The sequence below is a fragment of the Akebia trifoliata genome, chromosome 15, assembly GCF_017979445.1.
Source record: "Akebia trifoliata isolate Shusen 1 chromosome 15, ASM1797944v1, whole genome shotgun sequence".
NCBI lineage: Eukaryota > Viridiplantae > Streptophyta > Magnoliopsida > Ranunculales > Lardizabalaceae > Akebia > Akebia trifoliata.
Genome location: NC_141389.1, coordinates 1,481,857 through 1,503,289, shown reverse-complemented (window position 1 = coordinate 1,503,289; position 21,433 = coordinate 1,481,857). Strand labels below are relative to the sequence as shown.

At 34.5% G+C, this 21,433-nt stretch overlaps 1 protein-coding gene across 1 annotated transcript in view; it reads right to left on the bottom strand.

The window, feature by feature from the left end:
- Positions 1-1,230: 1,230 nt before the first annotated feature.
- The window catches only part of LOC147383814 (furostanol glycoside 26-O-beta-glucosidase-like), a 75,105-nt gene continuing 54,902 nt past the window's right edge, over positions 1,231-21,433 (bottom strand). Inside the window, exon 10 of the mRNA XM_086424720.1 lies at positions 1,231-1,423. Coding sequence (XP_086280846.1) covers positions 1,246-1,423 — 178 coding nt within the window. The 3' untranslated portion in view covers positions 1,231-1,245. The remainder of the gene's footprint in view (positions 1,424-21,433) is intronic.

Below are 21,433 nucleotides of genomic sequence, written 5' to 3'. Positions count from 1 at the left end.
ATTAAACCAAGAAAAATCACCATCATCAGATGAAACAGAGACATTGCAAACTGAAGCATTAGAAGTCAATATCTCATTTTTCACCGAATCTACCTTCTTTACGATCTCCGAGTCCCTGAAATTCAAACTAACATTATTAAAATTCAAAAAAATTAAAAATAAAAACCAATGAAGAAGAAGAAGAAGAAGAAGAAAACCTAACCTTAAAGGAGGGTGAATTGGTTGGTTTGATTGAGATCTTTGTTTGATGAGAAAAGTGCGAGTTCGAAGTTCGTCAGATTTTAGAGAGAAACCTCAAGAAGAGTAAAGATTGGCCAAGTTGATGAGAGTTGAGGCCAATTGGAATCTGTAGGAGATGAATTTAGGGTTTCGAGCTTCGAAATTACAGATTTGAGAAGAGAAATATCTCCTTTGACATCCCCTCCATCGATCAAAGAACTACGAAATCTGCGATTTCGATTCTTAAAACTCCAGAAAATGTGAAGAGGAACTTGAGAGAGAGAGAGAGAGAGAGAGAGAGAGAGAGAGAGAGAGAGAGAGAGACCTATTAGACTGGAAAATTTTCTCCATTAACTTTGAAACCCTAGATATAGAGGAGCTGTGATGAACTTGATAAAGAGAGAGAGTGAGTGGTTTTCACAAAATATGTTTATACAGGGAGAGGGCGAGAGTTTTTTTTTTTGCGAAATTTTGTTTTTTCGCGCGCAACTGTGTTCCTTAGTGACGCCTATTTTGGCCCCCGCTGAAAATGCGTCGTTAAAAGTTAGTATTTTTGTTGTGACTGTAGAGCTTGAAGATGACTGGTTTTGGTTTTGGGAAGAAAGATCATATGGGTTTTTCATTAATTATTTCGGTTGGTAGATTTTATTAACTCCAATTAAAGGGTAATAAGATCTTATTACCTCACTCATTTTTAAAATATGTTGAAGTCTTATATTTCTCAAATCTATGTCTTGCTCTGATTACTTCCCTTAAATTTAACGATTTTTAACTAGTTAGAGAGAGAGAGAGAGAGACTTGAAGCTAATAACGAAAACCAGCTTTATAGTGAAAAAGCAATAAACAAACAATAACAACAACAACAACAACAAACGACTTCATGTGATTCCCACTTGGGCTTGGATCCATACTCATTGAGGTCCTTAGTTTAATACACATAGAGAAAGACAAAAGAAATTGGTATCCTAAAACACCTTATTACATTACATGCTAATGACTTTTGCCTTTGCCATTCTTCGAGGACTCTTAGCTTTTGGGGTTCTTCTTCAAGAACTCATTATACCATTTGGCAGATTTTTTGGGAGTTCTTTCAAAGTTATCATAATCTGTGTAGTTAAGCCCCATGCGGAGATCATAGCCACCTCCCAATTCCACTGAGTCTATCGGAGACCAATAGATGTACGATTTCACATTCGAGCCCAAACTGTTATACATACAAAAATATACATTATATTAATATTTTTTACCTTATCATCATTAGAAGATAATATGCAAGAATTTGTAATTCTGGCCCATCCGAAATGGGCAACTGAAGAAATTCATTTAAGGGTTTGAAGCTTACCTTATTGCTTCTTTAATGGCCTTGAGATGATCCTTAATGAAGATGATTCGGTAATCATCAACAAGAGCGTCTTTATCATCTGGGCTTCCAGGATCAACGCCGCACCCTGCATTTACCATTGAAAATTCTCTAGTCATAAACATAAATCTAATCCAGATATATATATATATATATATATATATATATATATATATATATATAGGGAAATGTTCAACAACAAACATTTTGGCAAAACATTTTTCAAAACATAGGTTAGAGGTTTTGGAATGGGCTGATTTTTGGTGAGGATGATCTCTACGGTGAGGAGATCATCATCACCAAAAATCAGCCCATTTCAAAGCTTCTAACCCATCAAAAATGGTTTACAAAAAATGGACGGTCCACGATTTTTCAACTTGTAAACATGAGGCTAGAAGTTTTGGAATGGGCTGATTTTTGGTGAGGATGATCTCCTACGGTGAGGAGATCATCCTCACCAAAAATCAGCCCATTCCAAAACTTGTAACCCATGTTTTGAAAAATGTTTTGCCAAAATGTTTGCGAAAATGTTTGTTGCTGAACGGGACCCATATATATATATGGGAGCGGTTCAGCGGCCCTAAAGATTGCCATACATTTTTCAAAACATGGGTTAGAAGCTTTGGAATGAGCTGAATTTTTGTGAGGATGATCTCTATGGTGAAGAGATCATCCTCTCCAAAAATCAGCTCATTTTGAAATTTCTAACCCTAGTTTACAAATTGAAGAATCGTGGACTGTCCAATTTTTGTACATCACTTTTGATGAGGTTAGAAGTTTTGGAATAGGCTGATTTTTGGTGAGGATGATCTCCTCATTATAAAGATCACCCTCACAGAAATCAGCTCATTTCAAAACTTCTAACCCATGTTTTGAAAAATGTTTGGCAAACTTTAGGGCTGCTGAACCGCTCCCTATATATATATATATATCAACTAACCATTCTCAGTGATGTAAATTGGAGGGTTTCCGTAGTCTTCCATCAGCTTTATGAGCCCTTCTTTTAGCCCATGCGGCGTACTGTAAACTCCGTCGGCAAGCTACATTATTAAATAATTAGATTTACAAAATTAGATTAGTTATAATTTTCATACTAATTTTCTCATTGAAGGCTATTCTAATTAATTAAGAAATCAAAAGCTTTAAAAATGTTATGAAACAGTGATCAGCCTTACTTTCTCGCCTCTGTTTTTTCCGTTTTTATTCTCTGTGAGAAACAAACACAGTAAGAAAAAAAGATTAGATAATCTCAACTTTGCAACCGATTCAAAACCAAACACACAACAACCAAATTATTTTGAAAATACAAGTAATTAGGAATATTAGTTAGGTAGCATCACCTAATAATAAATCCAGGCATTGGTCCCTATCATATTGGCCCTTCTCATCTACCTTGTCCTTAAGAACAGGTACTTCATGTGGACTTATTTGTATGGATCTGGTATATCTTGCAGTATAGTAATTGACTCCAATAAAATCATATGCTCCTTTAATTAGTTCTTTCTCTGCTGCTGTGAATTCTGGAAGTCTTTTTCCCACTATACTTTTCATGATAAATGGGTAATCTCCATACACAAGTGGTTCCACAAACCTAATTAACATTGTTATTAAATAAAAAAAGGTTAGTAGACTTCAAATTTTTATTAAAAAGACAGACTTGAGTAAGCTTGAATGTGATAATCCAAAATATTCAGTCAGAATTTTGAACAGAGAGTTACTAACAAATCAGTATGGAAGGCAAAGGCTCTCTCTGCTGCTTCTTTATCTGGTTTGGATCCATCTTCGAACGGCATCATCCATACAAGGCTCACCGTCATACCTATTATTCCACGTTGGGTGGCCTGCAAAATAATTGATCATAAAAAGACCAATGGAGGTAAACCCCAGTAAATTTATGATTGCAAATAACATACATAAAAATAAAAAAAAGATCGCTATATGCACAACTACAACAGTATCTTTGAAGTTAGTTGAAAGACAGACAACGGGAGAGTGAATAACTTGAACAAATAGAAAAGTAGATTTAATCAGAATATTAGATAATTTTTTTATTTTTTTTTGTATTTTGCTAAGCAAGCAAGAAAAGGAATAATTAGATTAAAAGATGAAAATTACAATCGCCTGGGCGTTGGGAGACTCAATTGGTCAGCCACAAATGGCAATTAGAATATTAGATATGAAGCATTGAATTAGTGTCTATACTAACACACTAGATTATCATTATAATGTATCCTTTTTTTTTTTGCTAAATGAGGAAAGGTTGGGAATTGTATCGATTATTATCAATAAACACCCTTAATTTCAATCTATGAAATTTAATTTGTTACCTGATAATTTGCTTTGTAATGCCTAACAGCAGTAGCATGGGCTAATATGATGTTTTTAGCAACAATGTAAGGATATGTTGTTGGATCATCATCTTTAAGTTCATTCGCATACCCATATTGAGTATAAACATCTGGTTCATTAATTGTACCCCAGTATTTGACTCTATCCCCAAAATTTTTGAAGCATACGTCGCAGTAGTATTTGAAATCTTCCCTAGAGGCAGAAAAAGAAAATAGACATAAATTTGAATTGAAAAAAGTGAAATAAACAGATCCAAGATAAATAAATAAATAAATAACGAGATACTTACACAATCTTGCTACCCACAAAGCCATCATATTCATTTACCAAAGCTACCGGTAAGTCGAAATGGAAAATTGTCACAAAGGGTTGTATTCCTGAAAAAAAAAAAAAGAAATTGAAATATTTTACTCATGACCAGTCTTAACAATACGAGAAAATACAAGTAAAATTACTATTGATAAGAAGAACAGTTAATCTGTTCTTACCATTTGCAAGTAATTCATCTATGAGATTGTTGTAAAATTCGATGCCTTTTAGATTTACTTCTCCATTTCCTTCTGCAAGCACCAAAAGTCAAAGAAATTGATTAATGGTGAATATTATCATTTCTAAGATAGTGAGGCTATATGAGACCACTAATAACACATTGGAAGGATTGAGAAAATTCAGAACCATGGGAAGAGGTACTGTCTCATCCAATCTAATAACCTTGATTATATTAAGTTGGGGGAATTTTCGGTGTCCAATCACTTCCACTCCGCCTTCTCTCATTATAATAGTAAAGATACTATTTCAACTCATGTTCATTATTTATCACACAAAATACTAGGTTGAAGAACATACTAGGCAATACTCTGCTCCAAGAGATGGAGAATCGATACACATCCACTCCCATTTGCTTCAGTGCCTTCACATCTTCCTGCAATTATAATAAAGTGACAAGTGCATTATTTGTTGATATAATGGCAAGTAAGGGTAGATACATAAGCATTATTAGTAGGGGGCATTTTTTTATTTTTATTACTAAACAAACAAATGAATTAAATTAATATAAATATGAAATACAGAAAGTAAAAAAAACTTGCCTTATAGTACTTGTAAGAAGAAGTCGCCTCAGTGTCTGCAGAGAACGAAGTCAAAGTTAGATAACTATAGAAACTCAACATAATAGTCGAAATACAAAATTTGAATAGGGTTTGTAACTCACATTGCTTGCCACTAGCAGTTGGTTTTGTAAGAAGATAATCCCAGGTGCTGGGTGTTCTCCCATCAACTGCAGCTGCTCCTTCTGTCTGCACCCCCAAAATAATAATAATAAAAAAATCAACACCAATTTATATGTGAGAAGACTAAATAGGTCTAATACGTGATTGTTAACATCAAAATTTGAAAGACAACAAATGCCACTAATTTGTGGTGATAATCTGACAACCCCACATGGCAAACTCAATGGACTATCTGACGTGAAAAGTCTGAGAACCATAGATCTTTGCTCTTCGGGAACCACGCTTCCCTCGAGATAAGCTTTGTTAGGTGGGGAAGTGCAGCTGTGTATCCCAAAGAGCGCAGATCTACGATTTCTGAACTTATCATGTCAGAGTAGTCAATTGAGATTCATAGGTGAGGTAGTCGGATTATCACAATTCTTATACTTTATATGAAACATGTATTCCAATAGGAGTCCGGATCACATTGAAACTCTCCTCAGTAAGAAACAATCAAAGGAAATTTTGGAAAAAAGACTAATGATTTTTGAACTCAACCTGACAGCTGACTCAAAAACCACGGACATGTCATGTGCAAAGAACCGTAGATTTTTTTTGCTCGGGATACACAACTGCAGATGGCAGATTGGTCAGGTCGGTTGTGTATCCCAAGATACAGAATCTACGGTTCTTCACCCACCCACGCTTTGGGACTCACCCTGTCAGGTTGAATTCAAAAATCAGCACTCTTGAAAAAAAGAGATTTTAGGAGTTAGTTCTTTGGATTGTAGATTACGTGGTATGTGTTGAGGTGTGGGAGGAGGGTTACAATCCTCCACCCTTGGTGCATACGATCTGTACTCCTCCAATAGAGGGTTAATACAGTTTTTAAACTCGGTTTCGCGTCTCATCTCATTCAGGCCTGATACCAAGTCGTCTCAGATGAGTTTTCCAATACATTTGAGATGTCTCGTGAGACAAATAAAAAAATATTGAACGTGAGTCCTAAATCTTGGGCGAAAATGGCTTTGAGAGTTGGTCTCGTTCAGCTCCGATACTGAGTTAATCAGGCGATATGTGTCGGTCTCAGACGAGTTTTAAAACCAGCGGTCCGACAAATTAGGTAAAAAAATGGTCCGGTTCGGTTGGGTTTGATTTTCAAAATCACAGTTTTAACTTTTAATGTCAAAACCATGAGAAAATGAATATAAACCTGAACAGCAGCAGTAGAGCCTCCAAACATAAAATCGACAGGAAAATCGCTTCTTTGTACGTCAGGAGCAATGTCACTCCCTGGAACTCTTTTATTGGTCACCCACGGAGAGGCCGTACATCTTATAAGACAACGATTTCCTCCCCTTTTCAGTTGAGGTACTCTCATCTGACCTCCATGAACAACTTGAAGGTTTCCTTTGTTTAAGTGTGTCAAGGGAGAATATGTTAAAGAACATTGTGGGAAGATAAGAGCCATGTTTGGACTTTTGGAAACGCTAAGGAGAAAGAAAGAGTGAAAGAGAGAGATGAGCTTTTGTTTCGTGCTCTGCGACTAGAGGTGACTACTTCTTATATAGAGATTTAGTGGGCCCTTCTACCTGTTACAATTTTATTACAAAAACACTCCTACTTTATCAATTTTGTTACTTCAAGAAACCTTACTTTATGAATCATTTTGCTACGACAACCTTAGTAAGATTTTAAATCTTACCAAAGTTCATTAGACTCATATGGATAACCAAATTAGAATTCTAATAACACGTCCTTGTAGGTTTCATGGAAACACTTATAATAAAAAAGAAAAATATTCAAAAACTAGAACTTTTATTAGCTTCATCGTTGGTATTGAAATGGATGGTCACCAAACTTCGAAACTCAAATTCAACTGTGAGAATTAACTCTCATTTTTATTTTTAAGTTATTAATTTTTTTTTCCTATATAACAAAATTATTGCTTAAATTTGAATTTTGTAATGTGCATCCCCACTACTGGTTTTGATCGGTAACAAACTTGATAAAGTGAGGTTTGGTGGGTTACAAACTTTATAAAATAAGATTCCCTTGGAATCATTAGAACTCCAAGAGAGTTTTTGTAATAAATATGCAATAGTTGGGTCTGCTAGGTAGATATACAAGAAAGAAGACATATAATGATTATATGAAAAATTACTTAATAGACCCTATGGTGGGTACCGATTTTTAAATGCATGGTGACTTTTTTGTTTCACTATTTTTAAATGATATATGTAGAGGTAGAATCAGGTAATACCTTGATCAATTCTTCTCTATTGAACTGAAGTAGCTCCCATGTCCCTCCTGTAAACATCGGTGTAGTACCTACCAATAATCCTCCAACGCTCAAGTTAGAGTTGCAAAGAAAATAGTAGTCAAGAAGTAGGAAATTTAAACCCTTTTTCCTTCATTAATTCCTTTATTTATAGATTCTTCATTTGAATCAGGGTTTTCCCTTTAATCGGAATTCGATTATGATGAATCCTTTGATTCCAAGGATCCTAAACGAAATATGAATCTCTGAGATTGAGTCCAAGATCCTTGAGAGATCTCTTCCAAGATTTCAGGACTCAATATGGCATATTTCAAAATTATGTAGTTCTTTGGATCAAGCATGCCATGTTAAGCAAACCATGTTTCCATCTACGTTGACCTGCCTTACCAATCAGGCTGGACACCACTACCTTGGTCTACCCAATTGATGGTAGGATGAGATTTATTGGCTCATTCAAGGTACCACTTTATCGGCATAGACACATGTATAGTCTAGATAACGCACCATTATTATCCTCTACATTTACCCCCTCTCGAGGAGATACGAAGTCTCGCCATCTTCTCGAGACACGTATCTTTCTTCTGGTTGGTTAACGTTATCTCCATCATTTTTTTTTGTTGTCAACGTATCTATGCATTAATTGTAATGTCGTTTCAAATCATTTTAAGCAGTTGAGAAAATTGTCTCTCCTCTGTAGCCATCTATGTGTCTCACCAACGTCTTCACTAAGCCCAAAGGCTACGACGGTTAGGCTAGGAAAAGCTATTCTCCGTAGGAACACGTTCTCCTCTTTGCCCTACTATAAATAAGAGGTTCTCGTCACTCTCCCTTTCTACTGTTCTTCTTTCTTTGCGCATTCGTCTTCTAGTACCTTTGAAGTTTTTCAAATTTCAAGTCATTTTTACCTTTTTCAATCTGAGGTAATTTTCTCCCCAACTCACTTTTACTTCTCTGTAATTTTTATTTCTTCAATGGCCGTCAACATTGCTCGATTACGTAAGGACTTTTTTATCCCTCTCTCTATAGCTGTTAGGGTTTGCAAAGACCCTAACAACCTTGATGAATGTCATTAGGGCGAGATTTTATTTTATGCCGGTCAAATTAAGGCTAGCCTAAGCTTCCCTCTCTTTCTCCTTTCATCAGGGAGGTGTTGAACAAGATTAATAGGGCCCCTGGCCGGATGTCAGGCAACTTTTACCACCTTGAAGGCAATTCCCTAGTGCCCTACGTATTATTTGTTGTCCTAAAAAATTGTAGTTGTTGCGCTAGTACCATTTCTTCCCAGTGCTGACAATGGGTGGTATAAGGACCCCATGATCATCTCTAGGGACTAGGAGTTCTACTTTGGGTCTCTTGTGTGGGATTTAGAATTCCTCAGATCTTCTAGGGTAAGCTATGCTTCTAGCTCATGTTAATATTTATTTCCATTACATTCTGGTTGTGCTAGTCAGTCTGATCTGATCTTGGCTCTTTTTGTAAATTCTTCTACCTTTTCTACTGGGGAGGCTAGGAAAAAGCAACATAAAGACACTAGAGAAAGGAAGGAGGTGGCAGTGGAAGTCCAAACTAGAGCAGACCTATCCTCTCTTTTTTCTCCTGTCTCGACTACTTACACGACATGCTCCTATTGATTTGGCCGCGTAGATTGTTGAGCGCACACCCTCACCTTCTGCTCCTATACTTCCTTTTTCCTCTCCTCTACTTCCCTCTTCCCTTGCACCAAACTCCTTTTCCAACATCCTGAATAGTGACTTCTTGAACTTCTCCCTTTCCCTCTTTTGTCCCGTCAGGGCTATCTTACCCCCTGTCGAACATAGTAAGAAGAAGAAGAGGAATCAATCTCTTTATGACACTACACGGACTGCTGGGGCTAAGTTGTTGGCACTGGTTTGAGTTTATCAGGTTGCTGCTGAGGGGGTACTAAGATTCAACACCAACAGGGAGGTCAGCCCTGCTCTTCAGCTCTTGTAGTGCAAGCCATAAAAAAAAATACAAAAATGAAAGAGTCCAGTAAGATCAAATAGTTCAGTAGAGTGAAAGCTATCAATGGTAAAAACATGAGTAAGTTGGAATATCACAGATAAAATCCCTTAAAGGTATTAAAGTGAACATCCACACTATCACAATCCCAATATAATGTTTAGTTTCGAGTTAGAACTTAGGTAGAACTGACCATTTTTAACAGTTAGGAGGTGAAATCTTGTTCCTAAAAAGATATTTTGAAAATCAGAAAATTTGCATAGGCACTCAAGTTATTTTTGAAATTTTCTAAATTGATGAATGAAAACTTAGAACTTTGTTCAAATGTAAAGGACCTTTAACTGATTTGTGAAATATCGTTATGTTCGCCTTACATACTTTGATTTTGATTTTGATTTTGATTTTGATATTTATGTAAAGTGTGGAATTTAGTAGGTATATTCACTACAAACCCTCGCGAGTCAAACTCGTCCACTAAGACTAACCTAGGGGTTTAAGGGCATACTGCATGTGTTAAATACAATCATGAAACTCACGAAAGAGGTTATATTTAAATTTAATTTTTGCTCGAGACTAGTAAAATCGAGCTTTGGGAGTGTGATCAGGTCCCAAAAAGTCATTCTAGGACTATAATTACAAAGAAATTACCCACACTTGATTACTATTTTTCCCAAATAAAAATAAATCACCTAAAAATTTCAAAATTATTGATAACTAAAGAATTTCTATTTGTTGTAGGTAAAAAGACTAATATTCAGAGACAAATGGAGATGGCAAAGCTAACACTACAATACTTGAGTCAATTTGGATCAACCACCCAAATTTCAGAGTACAATCCCATACAGTCACTGCCCCGTGGTATGGGTGAGGTGTGCTATGGTGGTCCCAGGGGGTACATCCTTGAGATTTGCATTAGAACTTTTCGATCGTGGTGGTCTCATGCATCAACCTGTTGAGTATTTTTCATGACATTGATTGGTGTGAACTAGTATGAATGTTTTTAGTTGACAAATTGTTCGAAGAGTCTTCTAACAAGGAGATTTTTATTGGATTGATGGATATTGCTTGCATATTTACATCAAAGTGGATTAAATTAAAGTTTGAAGAGACTCATGGGATCTCGTGATGGACAATCTTCTGAGGATATGATAGATTTATGACTATAATTTCTTAAATGCTATAATAGAACAATGATATTATTTTTATATTTTTATTACCATAGTTTTTAGAAGATATTACTTTAGTTTATTAAAATTTTATATGACTTTTTTACTTAATAGTTCTACATTATGATTGGTAGAAATATTTGTGTTTAACTTTTTTATTTTTTATTTAAACTATATATGATTGGATGATTATGAATTATTATATGTTTATACTTATATGATTTGCATATATGTAATAACAAATAGATGTTAGCATAAAGAAGAAAATTTTCTTTTTTTATTTTACCATGACATTACTACCGTACAAAGAATTAACGCATGAAGCAACCATGTTAGACTTCACTATTTTCTAGTGATTCATATGTTAGAGAAATACTTGATCCAGACAACCTAGTGCCTTGTTACGATAATTTTCGTATGGATAAATATGTCTTCAATAGATTATGTTATTTTATTAGAGATAGAGAATTATTTCAAGATAGTAGAACGGTAAGAGTTGAAGAATAAATTGTAAATTTTTTTATATACAATTGGACATAATGTTAGGAATAGAAATAGTTAGGATAGATTCCAACATTCTAAAGAAACGATAAGCCAATATTTTCATCACGTGTTGCAAGGATTATATAGTTTTGCCAATGATTTAATAAAAACATCTGATTTGAGCAACATACCACAAAAAATATTCGCAGATCGACGATATTTTCCATGATTTGAGATAACTAATTAATTAATATTTGAATTAATATAATTAATAACATAATAATTGTTTAATGTTTACTTTTAAATGAAATATGATTGTGTGGATGCAATTAACAACATTCATATACCTGCAGTTATATCAATTGACAAACAAATACCATTTCGATTAGGAAGAAAGATTGAATGTACACAGAATGTTTTGGCTATTTGTTCATTTGAAATGTAATTTACTTTTATCTTAACTGGGTGTGAATGTTCGGTACACAATTGGCAAGTTTTCTCAATCTGCACTTAACGATCCGAGTTTGAATTGCTTGCATTCTCTTGTTGGTAATGAAACATTATTTTATTTTCTTATTTTTGATATTTTTTTATATCCATTATGTAATTTAAATTTACTGAATTTTTTTAAAATTATCTTAGGACAATATTACATGGTTGATGTGGGTTACCAAAATATGCGAGGATATCTTGTACCATATCGGAATACATGATATTACATACATGATTTTCGTAGAGGAAATGGGTCAAGAACAAATAAGTGGTTAAATTATTATCACTTTTTATGTAGAAAAATTATTGAGTATTGCTTCTGTGTATTATAGAAATGATTTTCAATTTTGATACGAATGACTCCATACTCTTTTGTAACTCAAACATGTATTGTATATGTATGCATGATCTTATATAATTTCATTCGACAACAATCAGTTACTGATAGTTAATTTATAGAATATGGTGATGAAAATTTTGACATTAATAGAGGAGGCATGTCTAATATGACACTAAATGAAGTTGATGATGAATTGATTACTAATATAAATATTGTACGAAATGAGATTGCTTAACAAATTTATAATGTCATATATACATAATGATGTAAATTTTATTTAATCATTTATTATTTATTGGATAGACATTAAGTATGTTAGTACAGAAAAAATGAAATTGAATTTTATTTTTTATTTTTTTAATTTTAAATCTTGTGTTTATACTTATTGTTAACATATATTACTTATATCAGATAAATATTGTTTTTTTTTTTAAATATTATTTTTAATTTCATCCAACAAATTATAAACAGTAGGTTATCAAACAATTTAACACCTTAACAATACAATTAGACAGCATGTTATCAAATAGTATACTAAATTTAGTAATAACAACAACAACTTTCTTTCAGCTTTAACAACTTAATTTAGTATCAGTAATTTTACATACAACTTTTCTAAACAAAGCATAAGACTCATTTAGCTTAAATAGATTACCACATTGACAATCCAACACCACAATGCTCTAGATTTCATAGATGATCTCATATCCCAAAAAAAGATGTTCAAAAAAGGCTTGATTGAAGGTTTTGAATAGATGGCTACTGAATTTCCATAGACCTCCCAAATTTAAAATTAAAATTGAATGGTGAAAATACAATTAGTTTTTGATTTTTTTTTCAAAGTACATAGAATTATTTCCTGTACAACCTTGTGACATTGGATAATGTTTTTGGATGCCACAAGCTGAGTATTTTTTTTATTTTTTAGACTTTGAAAGGCCACACGTACCATTCACATGCATGTGTACAATAATTAAATATACCACTTTATGTGGAGGGGTATATAGAGACTTGAAGGTGTGATATGGGGAGCAAATCCAATTGTCTTTACCATCTCAGTTAACCTCTGGTGGGTGACAAAAGTTGAGGTCCATCTTTAATAAGAGTTGAAATCTTCTAAGTTAATAAGATTAGTAGGATTTATAACCTAAGGAGGTATCTCAAATAATTACAAAAATCTTAGAGGTACTTGACATCAACTTAAAAGTTCAAGGATATCTAAGATGTTTATTGACATGTTCGATTGAAGAAAGGTTCGATATCTTTTGTCTTTGTCAAAGTGAAAGGTGTCTTTCTCATTCAAGAAAATGGAAAAAACTTTGAAGCAACTTCCGACTTCAAAATTTCGGTAGACCCTCTCCTTTGGATTACACGCGGTGTATAAGGAGGTATATTAAATATTAACAAAGATTAAGAGTGAAATAAATGAAAAAAAAAAATAAAAAAAATAAACATGTCAGGTCAGGATGAGGGTTTGTCCAAAATTTCGGACTCATAGAAAACGTTATAAATGACTTTTTAAATATGATCATTGAAGAACCAACCTCTACCCTCTGCCCTCCACTTACTTTGTATTATTAGTTTTAAAACTAGTTGAGTTGATTAGACTCTGTTTGAATTTCGAGTTGACTCATCCTTGAAATTCCTTTTAAAGAACTCGCCAAGTCAATTCAAAACTTGGATGAGTACATGGAATTTTTCCTAGTCAAGTTAGAAGTTATATAAATTATTTTTAAATACTTAATACATTCAATAATGACTCCACTCGATAAGCATGCTATTGAGTTTTTGAATTTTAAAAGCTACAGCTACCTAACTTCAGTGAAAACTGCAGTGATTGGGCGGATGATCCAATAATGAAGGACATAAAGTTTTCCATACCATTTAGAATTGGTGCACATGATCAACGTTCAGTATGTTTGACAAGACATCGTACGTGGACCACAAGATATTTGTTAGATAACACACGCACACTGCAATCAATAATTGGTTGTCAGGGAGTGTAACGCAGAAAAGTTTAAAATCACACCCTCTCGTGAAAGTGTATGCGATAATTTAATTGTCAGGAGATGTAATGTAGGAAATTTTAAAAACTAATTAAGTTGGATTGTACATGAAAAATGGGCTAAAATTTATCTTCTATGAAAATCATATTTATGTAATAAAACATAATGATAGATCTCACTTTCTTTCTTTCTAAATTTATATCATATAAACAACGTATCTTAAGGATATGATTTAACATTTTATATATATATTTTTTTCCTCTTTATAAAAACACTCCTAATTTTTTTTTTTCTTCTTCCGTCCTTTTTCAATATTACATATCCAATTTTTTTGTATTTATTCTTCCCCCTCTTTCTTAATAGGTAAAATTATAAAAACTAAATATTTTTCAAAACTTTAAAAATGATAACAAATCAACGTTTTGCCCCACTGGGTTGGAAGTTTCAAACTTTACCCTTCCCAAAACATGGCATTGAAACACTAGTTTAGCAATTTTTACATATTTTAAAAATGCTATTTTGACTTGCCATTTGAAAACAAGCAGTTCAAGGGGATGTATTCAATTTTTTATTTTAAAATTGTAATGGGCAAAAAACTATCTAGTAGAATTGTATATTGGTCATACCATATTTTGGGAATTTTGGTGTCCTTGGGTCAATTTGTTTATCTTCACATTACACGATGTGTAACGATGATGCTCATCATGATCTCTTTATTGCGTGCTTGGTCATTTTCAAAGAGAAACAAGTTTTCAACCTCATCCAAAAATCTTGTGAAAGTTGGATTTCATTATCCCATTTATTCTTATGGGAAAATGAAATCCACCTCCAAATCTCACCCCCAAATCAATACATGGGAGCAACTTGGATAAGTTGGGCGAATTGGATGGTAGCTTGAAGTGAAAGAACCTTCAATCCGAGCATTAGGCCGAGTTTATTAACCCAAGCTCAACCAGGGCTTGAGCTTGAATTAGGTTGTAAAACCCTAGATTTTTTTTTTCCAACTCTTTTGGTGAGCCTAGAAAATCTCAGTTAAAAAGTCACCACTTGTGTCAATTATGTTGTATAAAAAATGAAAAAAATAAATTGAGGGAATGAGAGCAAGATTGATCTATTAAAGGGGCTTCTAAAGCTTCATATCATCAACAACTAAGGAGGGTGTGATTTCGAGATTTCACTCGTTGAAAATTGAGGGAATGAGGTACATGGACCATTTAGAAATGAAAAGTTTACTACATGTCCTATTAAGCAGCTGCCCGAAACTTCTATTTAGAAAGAAATTCCTCTGCGACAATCCTTTAAGTAATTTTCCCTAGATTTTATCAAATTATTGTATTCTAAATAGGGAAAATTTCAAAGATTTCAATACGACTTTATGCACTTCTTATTTTTCTATTGCACATTATTTTTTGACCTTTTTGGGCCAAGCCTTAAAAAGTCTTTAGTGAAATTATTGTTCACATGTTATGAAAGGAGTCCTATAATTTTTCTATTACACATTATTTTCTGACCTTTGTGGGCCAAGCCTTAAATATTCTTTAGCGAAATTATTGAAAGGAATCCTATAATTATAAAAAATACCCATGTTATGCAAGTTGAGGTGCCCTTCAATTCATGCAGACCAATGGGAATTTGTGGACTTGATGGGGTCTCTAAAATCTCACTTGCTTTCTATATGGAATGCAGCCCGATGTATTTAATCTCTAATAAAATGTGCTACGTAGACGCTGTATGCTGCTATACGAATAGGATGCCGGTCTAGATTTCAAGTCTTCATTATTTTACATCCTTTGGTACTTGAATATTTCTTGTACAATAGAAATCACTTTTTGTTGTCTTTATTCATTACTTGCTTGGTCCTTACTATTGACATGGACCCATGCAAATGTGTGGTCTTGGTGCGGTTTTCAAAATGTTGGTCCCCAAAATTGCTCATGTTTTTTGTATGGAACGTAGCTCGATGTATTTAACCTCCAATAAAAACGTGCCTTGTAAACACCATATGTTGTTATACAAATAAGACACTTGGATTGAGACTTTTCATTATTTTACCTCCTTTGGTATTTGAATCTTTGAATATTTCTTATACAATAGAAATTACATCTTGTTATCTTTTATTCATTAATTTTTTGGTCCATATTATTGGTATGGACTGAGAATGTGTGGTCTTGGCGTGGTCTTCAAAATCACAGTCGTTTTCTACATGGAACATGGCCTGATATATTTCACCTGCAATAAAACCGTGCCATGTAGCACTATATGCTGCTAAAAGAATAGGACACTTAGATTGCCACTACTCATTGTTTTACGTCATTTTGTAATTGAATCCTTGAATATTTCTTATACAATAGAAATTACATCTTGTTATCTTTTATTCATTATTTATTTGGTCCCTATTATTGATATGGACCAATGAGAATGTGTGGTCTCGATACGGTCTCCAAAATGTTAGTCTCCAAAATTTAATTCATTTTCTACATGGAACGCAACCCGATGCATTTAACCTCCAATAAAAATGTACCAAAGTAGACGACATATGTTGTTATACGAACGGAAGAATATTACTTGAATCCTAATAGGATATTTATAGATATTACATCAACTAAGATATGAAAACTTGCTTAATATATAAATATTTTACTTAATTAATATTCCTAATGTAGAATATCCTAATTGATTTTGCTACATATATTATTTTCCATCAGTAACTTCCTTTTGTGATAAGATATATTGATAATGATACAATGTATCTCATGCATCATATTCTCTTATAGTATGAGGCTAGAACTATAAAAAAACATGTACACAATACACTCCTCACTTGTATAGAAATATATAATATATATATATATTTTGCTGAGCAAGTAAGAAGAAATTGTATTAGATTATAAACAAATATAAAAAGATAGAACCCTAACGAGTTACATATCTAAATTGCGAAAGATCTAGCTTATCTCCAAAGTAAGCATTTTTAACATTTAAAGGCAATTTGCAAACTCGTTTAAAAGTCGATGACTGAGGATTCTAGATAGCTGTAGTAGTAAGTGCGTCTGTAGTTACATTTGCTTCTCTCTAAACATGGCACACTCGGGCATCTCTTTTTGAAATCAAGGACCTTGCCTTATAAACTCATTGATCTAATTTCCACGAAACAACCTGATGTGCAAGACCTTTCACTATTATAGCTGAATCCATTTCAATGATGCTCTTCTTCCCATGTATATCAAAACTCTCCAACGTAGCTACCAGCGAACATACTTTTGCCATTTTATTTGTCGCCATTTCAAAATTCCAATGACCTGCTTCCACCATATCACCATGTTCATCATGTAGAATAACACCACCATTTGATAAACTTGGATTACAGATTACTGAACCATCAGTGTTTAACTTAAACCAACCAGGGGGTGGTCTCTTCCAGTAGACTTTAGGTAAATAATGTCGTGGGATCTGTTTTTGATGAATACCAATATCCAATAACTTCCGGAGAGCATCATCTGAAGAGGGGAACTTGAAAATTAGATGTTCTTCCAATTCCTTTACCCATTAATGACAATTTGATCTGAAGGTTTCAAATCCTTAAAAATATATCTGTTTCTAGTTAGCCATATGTTCCAACAGATTACCCATGGAACCATACCACTGACAGTTCCGAATTGGGATATTTTTGAAAAGCCTCATTTAAGTAAAGCACCAGGCGTCATAAATCTGATTGGCTCCTCTAGCAAATGATAGCTAAAGTAATTCCACACATCTAACATAAACGAACATTGGAAAAAAAGATGATCAATAGTTTCTTCATTACCTTTACGACAAGAACATCTTGAGACCATAGATATACCCCATCTTTTTCAAACGCTGTCCACCTTTGTGATAGATTTTCCATGCTAGAGTCTTCATCTTAGTTGGGACCTGTGCATTCCAAATTGCTTTGCAAATTAGAGAGACATTTCCCCTATTTCTCAATGATTTTTATGCAAATCAAGAAGAAAACAATCCTGAGTCTGAGGCCATCCATATTGATCTGTCATGATTTCATTGCTGAACGTTTGATGCCAGAATCTCTTCCACTGCTGAATTATTCAGGACCAAGGCTCTAAGTCTTGAAACGTTCCAATCCTCTTGATCCCAAACCTCCTTCAGTAAAATGTTTTTGTTTTCATTCGGATAGAGATCTATTAATGGACCTGACCTTCTCTAGTTATGTAAAAACAAGGAAGTTGTTGCTCCATCTCCAATCAAACTCTTTGTCAGTCTAATTGTTGGTTTGAGAAAGCACCAGAAAGTTCTCCAAAGCTTCGAGCCTCTCGTTTTTGAAGGGTTCCATCAATTTCCATTCTTCACATATTTCTTCTTAAGATAGTCTATCCACAACCCTTTCTCATTCATCAGTCTCTAGCATGTCTTCATTTAACCCGTTCTATGAATCTCAGAAAGCATTTTAATGCCCATACCACCTTCTTTCTTTGGTTTACACACTTTATGCCAAGCCACAAGATGATTTTTCCTCTTACCCTCAGTGCTACCCCAAAAGAGCTTTGCAAAACATGATTCCAATGAGTCTGAAATAGACTTAAGAATCTCGGTAGGTCTAAGTAAAGTCCAAGACGAATCTCGATGGGTCTAAGCAAAATATTGGAGTAAAATCTCACTCCACAGGAATCATTTTTTTTTATTTTAAAAATGGTCAGGTCAACATTTGAACCTCAAGAGTTTTCAAAAAATGCTATGGAAAGGGTAACCTTTAATTTTAGATTTTCCTTATCCTTTGAGGCTGGAATTGATCAGGCTTAAGAATAAAAAATGCCCCTAGTTTGATAGGACATTACACTGGGGATAATTGAATATATTTTGAAGAGACATGCACCTAATGTAGGGGAAAAATAAATATGCTTCCGAACAAAATGAGAAGTACCCCTCAATATGAAAATTAGAAGTCTTAGATTACCATAAGTGTAATAAGGATTCACTTTTAATTTGGACTTTATTGAAGATCATGAGTCAGGCTCATCTGTTGGAAATAAATATTCACTTTTGAGATTCATCTTGGAGATCACGTTCTTCCCCTTTGGCTAGCTTAGGAAAGTAAACTTTTCTAGATCAGTCGTAGACGAGATACATGTGGCTTCTAAGTCTTTGCCTAACTTAAACTGGATATTGAAACTTGGTCATTCAGATTTCTGATGCTCTGACTCTACTCATCTTTTCAGATTCTCGACTCGATAGAGATTTTCTTTTGATTGCTCTATCTTTTGCCTAGATTGCATGTTCAGGTTTTCAATCTAGCGAGCAGGCTCTAACTTTTACCTAGATCGCCTTTTCAGGTTTTTGATCTAGCGAGCTTATAATTTTCTTTTCCTTTGCTTTGATTGTTGTCAAGGCCGTCCTTTCAGATTTTCAACCTTGCGAACTTGCCTTAAATTTTGTCTAAGTCGCCCTTTCGGATTTTCAACTTACAAGGCTCTTTTTTTTTTTTCAACTTTTGGAGTTACTGTCTGATCACACTTGCTATTTTCCTTGACCTTTTCGTGCGGTACTTAAGAGGACTTCCATAGGTGGGCTTAGGAGTTGGCTAAGAAAGAAAGGAGACTTGAGGATCAAAAACTCGAATGCCCTTTGTGTAACATTCCAATAAAATAATTTTCTTTTCCTTCCCCATTTTGACAAATTTTCTTTCCGGGGAACATATTTTTTATTTATTTTTGAACTGGTTGGGCCTGAAGTAACTTCTTAGGTTGCCTACGTACCCCAAAATTTTGGGATCAGACTAAAATGTAGTTCGAACATTTCCCTCTCCTGGGTTAAGTGATCGGGCTGAGAAAGAAAAAGGTTTTTTTCTATTTTATTTTTTAAAACGGCTGCAAGGGACTGAGAAAGGAGATATTTAACTGGGTGACAGGAAAATTGATTCGACCGAAGATGGCCTCCTCAAATGTAATACCGCTTGATCTGGTTAAGGTTTGTCAGTTCTGGTAATTCGATGCCATCGTGATCTTGGAGTTTGACAACTTTCCTAGGCAGTACCTCTTTGACAATAAAAGGACCTCCCCAATTGGGCTTGAATTTGCCTCTAGGATCGAAGATGGGTGCTCAATTTTCTTTAAGTACGAGGTCTCCAACTTGTAAGTTGCGAACTTTAATCCTTTTATCAAATGCCCGAGAGACTCTTCTCTGATAGGCTTGCACGTGGTACAATGCTTTAAGCCGTTTTTCATCGATTAAGTTCAAATCTTAGTACCGGTGACGAACCCAGTCTACTTCTTATAACTAACTTTCCATTAGAATCTTGATGGATGGGATTTCCATTTCAACTGGCAAGACAGCTTTCATTCCATATACTAGTAAATAAGGGGTGGCTCCGGTGGAAGATCGTATCGAGGTACGGTATGCACAGAGCGTAAATGATAATTTTTCAGACCAATCCCTATGGGATTGACACATCTTCCTGATGATTGTCTTGAGATTCTTATTGGTTGTTTCAACTGCTCCGTTAGTTTGGGGACGGTAGGGTGATGATTTGTGATGTCGGATCTTGAATTTTGAACATAGGGAAATAAATTCAGCTTTGAAATGTGACCCGTTATTAGAGATCAATTCAGAAGGTACCCCATATCGACTGATAATATGAGTTTAGATGAACTTGGCAACTTTGGATGCAGTGAGAACAGCATATGAAGTGGCCTCCTCCCATTTTGTAAAATAATCAATAGTCACGAGAATGAACTCATGTCCATTCGATGCTTTAGGTGTGATTTTACCAATTATGTCGATACCCCAAACAGAAAAATGGCCATGGCGAAGTCAAACCAACTAACTGAGATGGAGGTACATGTATGAGGTTAGCATGTATTTGACATTTATGGCAGGTCTTGACCAGGTGATGACAGTCTGTTTCCATTGTTAGCCAATAATATCCTTATCTCATGATTCGTTTGGCTAACATCTTCCCACTCATATGCGGTCCACAGTTTTCGGAATGCAACTCTTCCATTAATCGTTCAGCTTGATTTTTGTCAACACATGACAAATGAATTCCATCATAAGACCTCTTATATAAGTTTCCTGCGCACAGGATGAACTGGGATGCAAATCTCTGTAGGATTTGTCGTTCTTTTCTTGACGCTTCAACTGGGAACTCTTGTTTTTCCAATACTTTCTAGATGTTAGTGTACCATGACTTTCCGTCAGGGAGTCGAGCAGTGATGTCGACCTGATGGCAATATGTAGGTTTATCTTTGATTTCGACTGTGATAGGCCTTAGTTCCATGCTTGAAGGCAAATGAATCATCGAAGAAAGAGTAACCAGAGCGTCAACGAATCTGTTATCTTCCCTTGACAGATGTTGGAACAAGATGGCTTTGAACTTCCTTACTAAATTTAGCAGATACTCGTGATAGGGTTTCAGCTTCACATCTTTAGTTTTTCATTCTTCCAATGACTGATGTATAACCAAAATTGAATCTCCAAATACTTCAATTTCTGTGATACCTAGATTCAAAACAGCCTCGAGTCCGATGATGCATGCTTCGTATTCAGCTGTATTATTAGT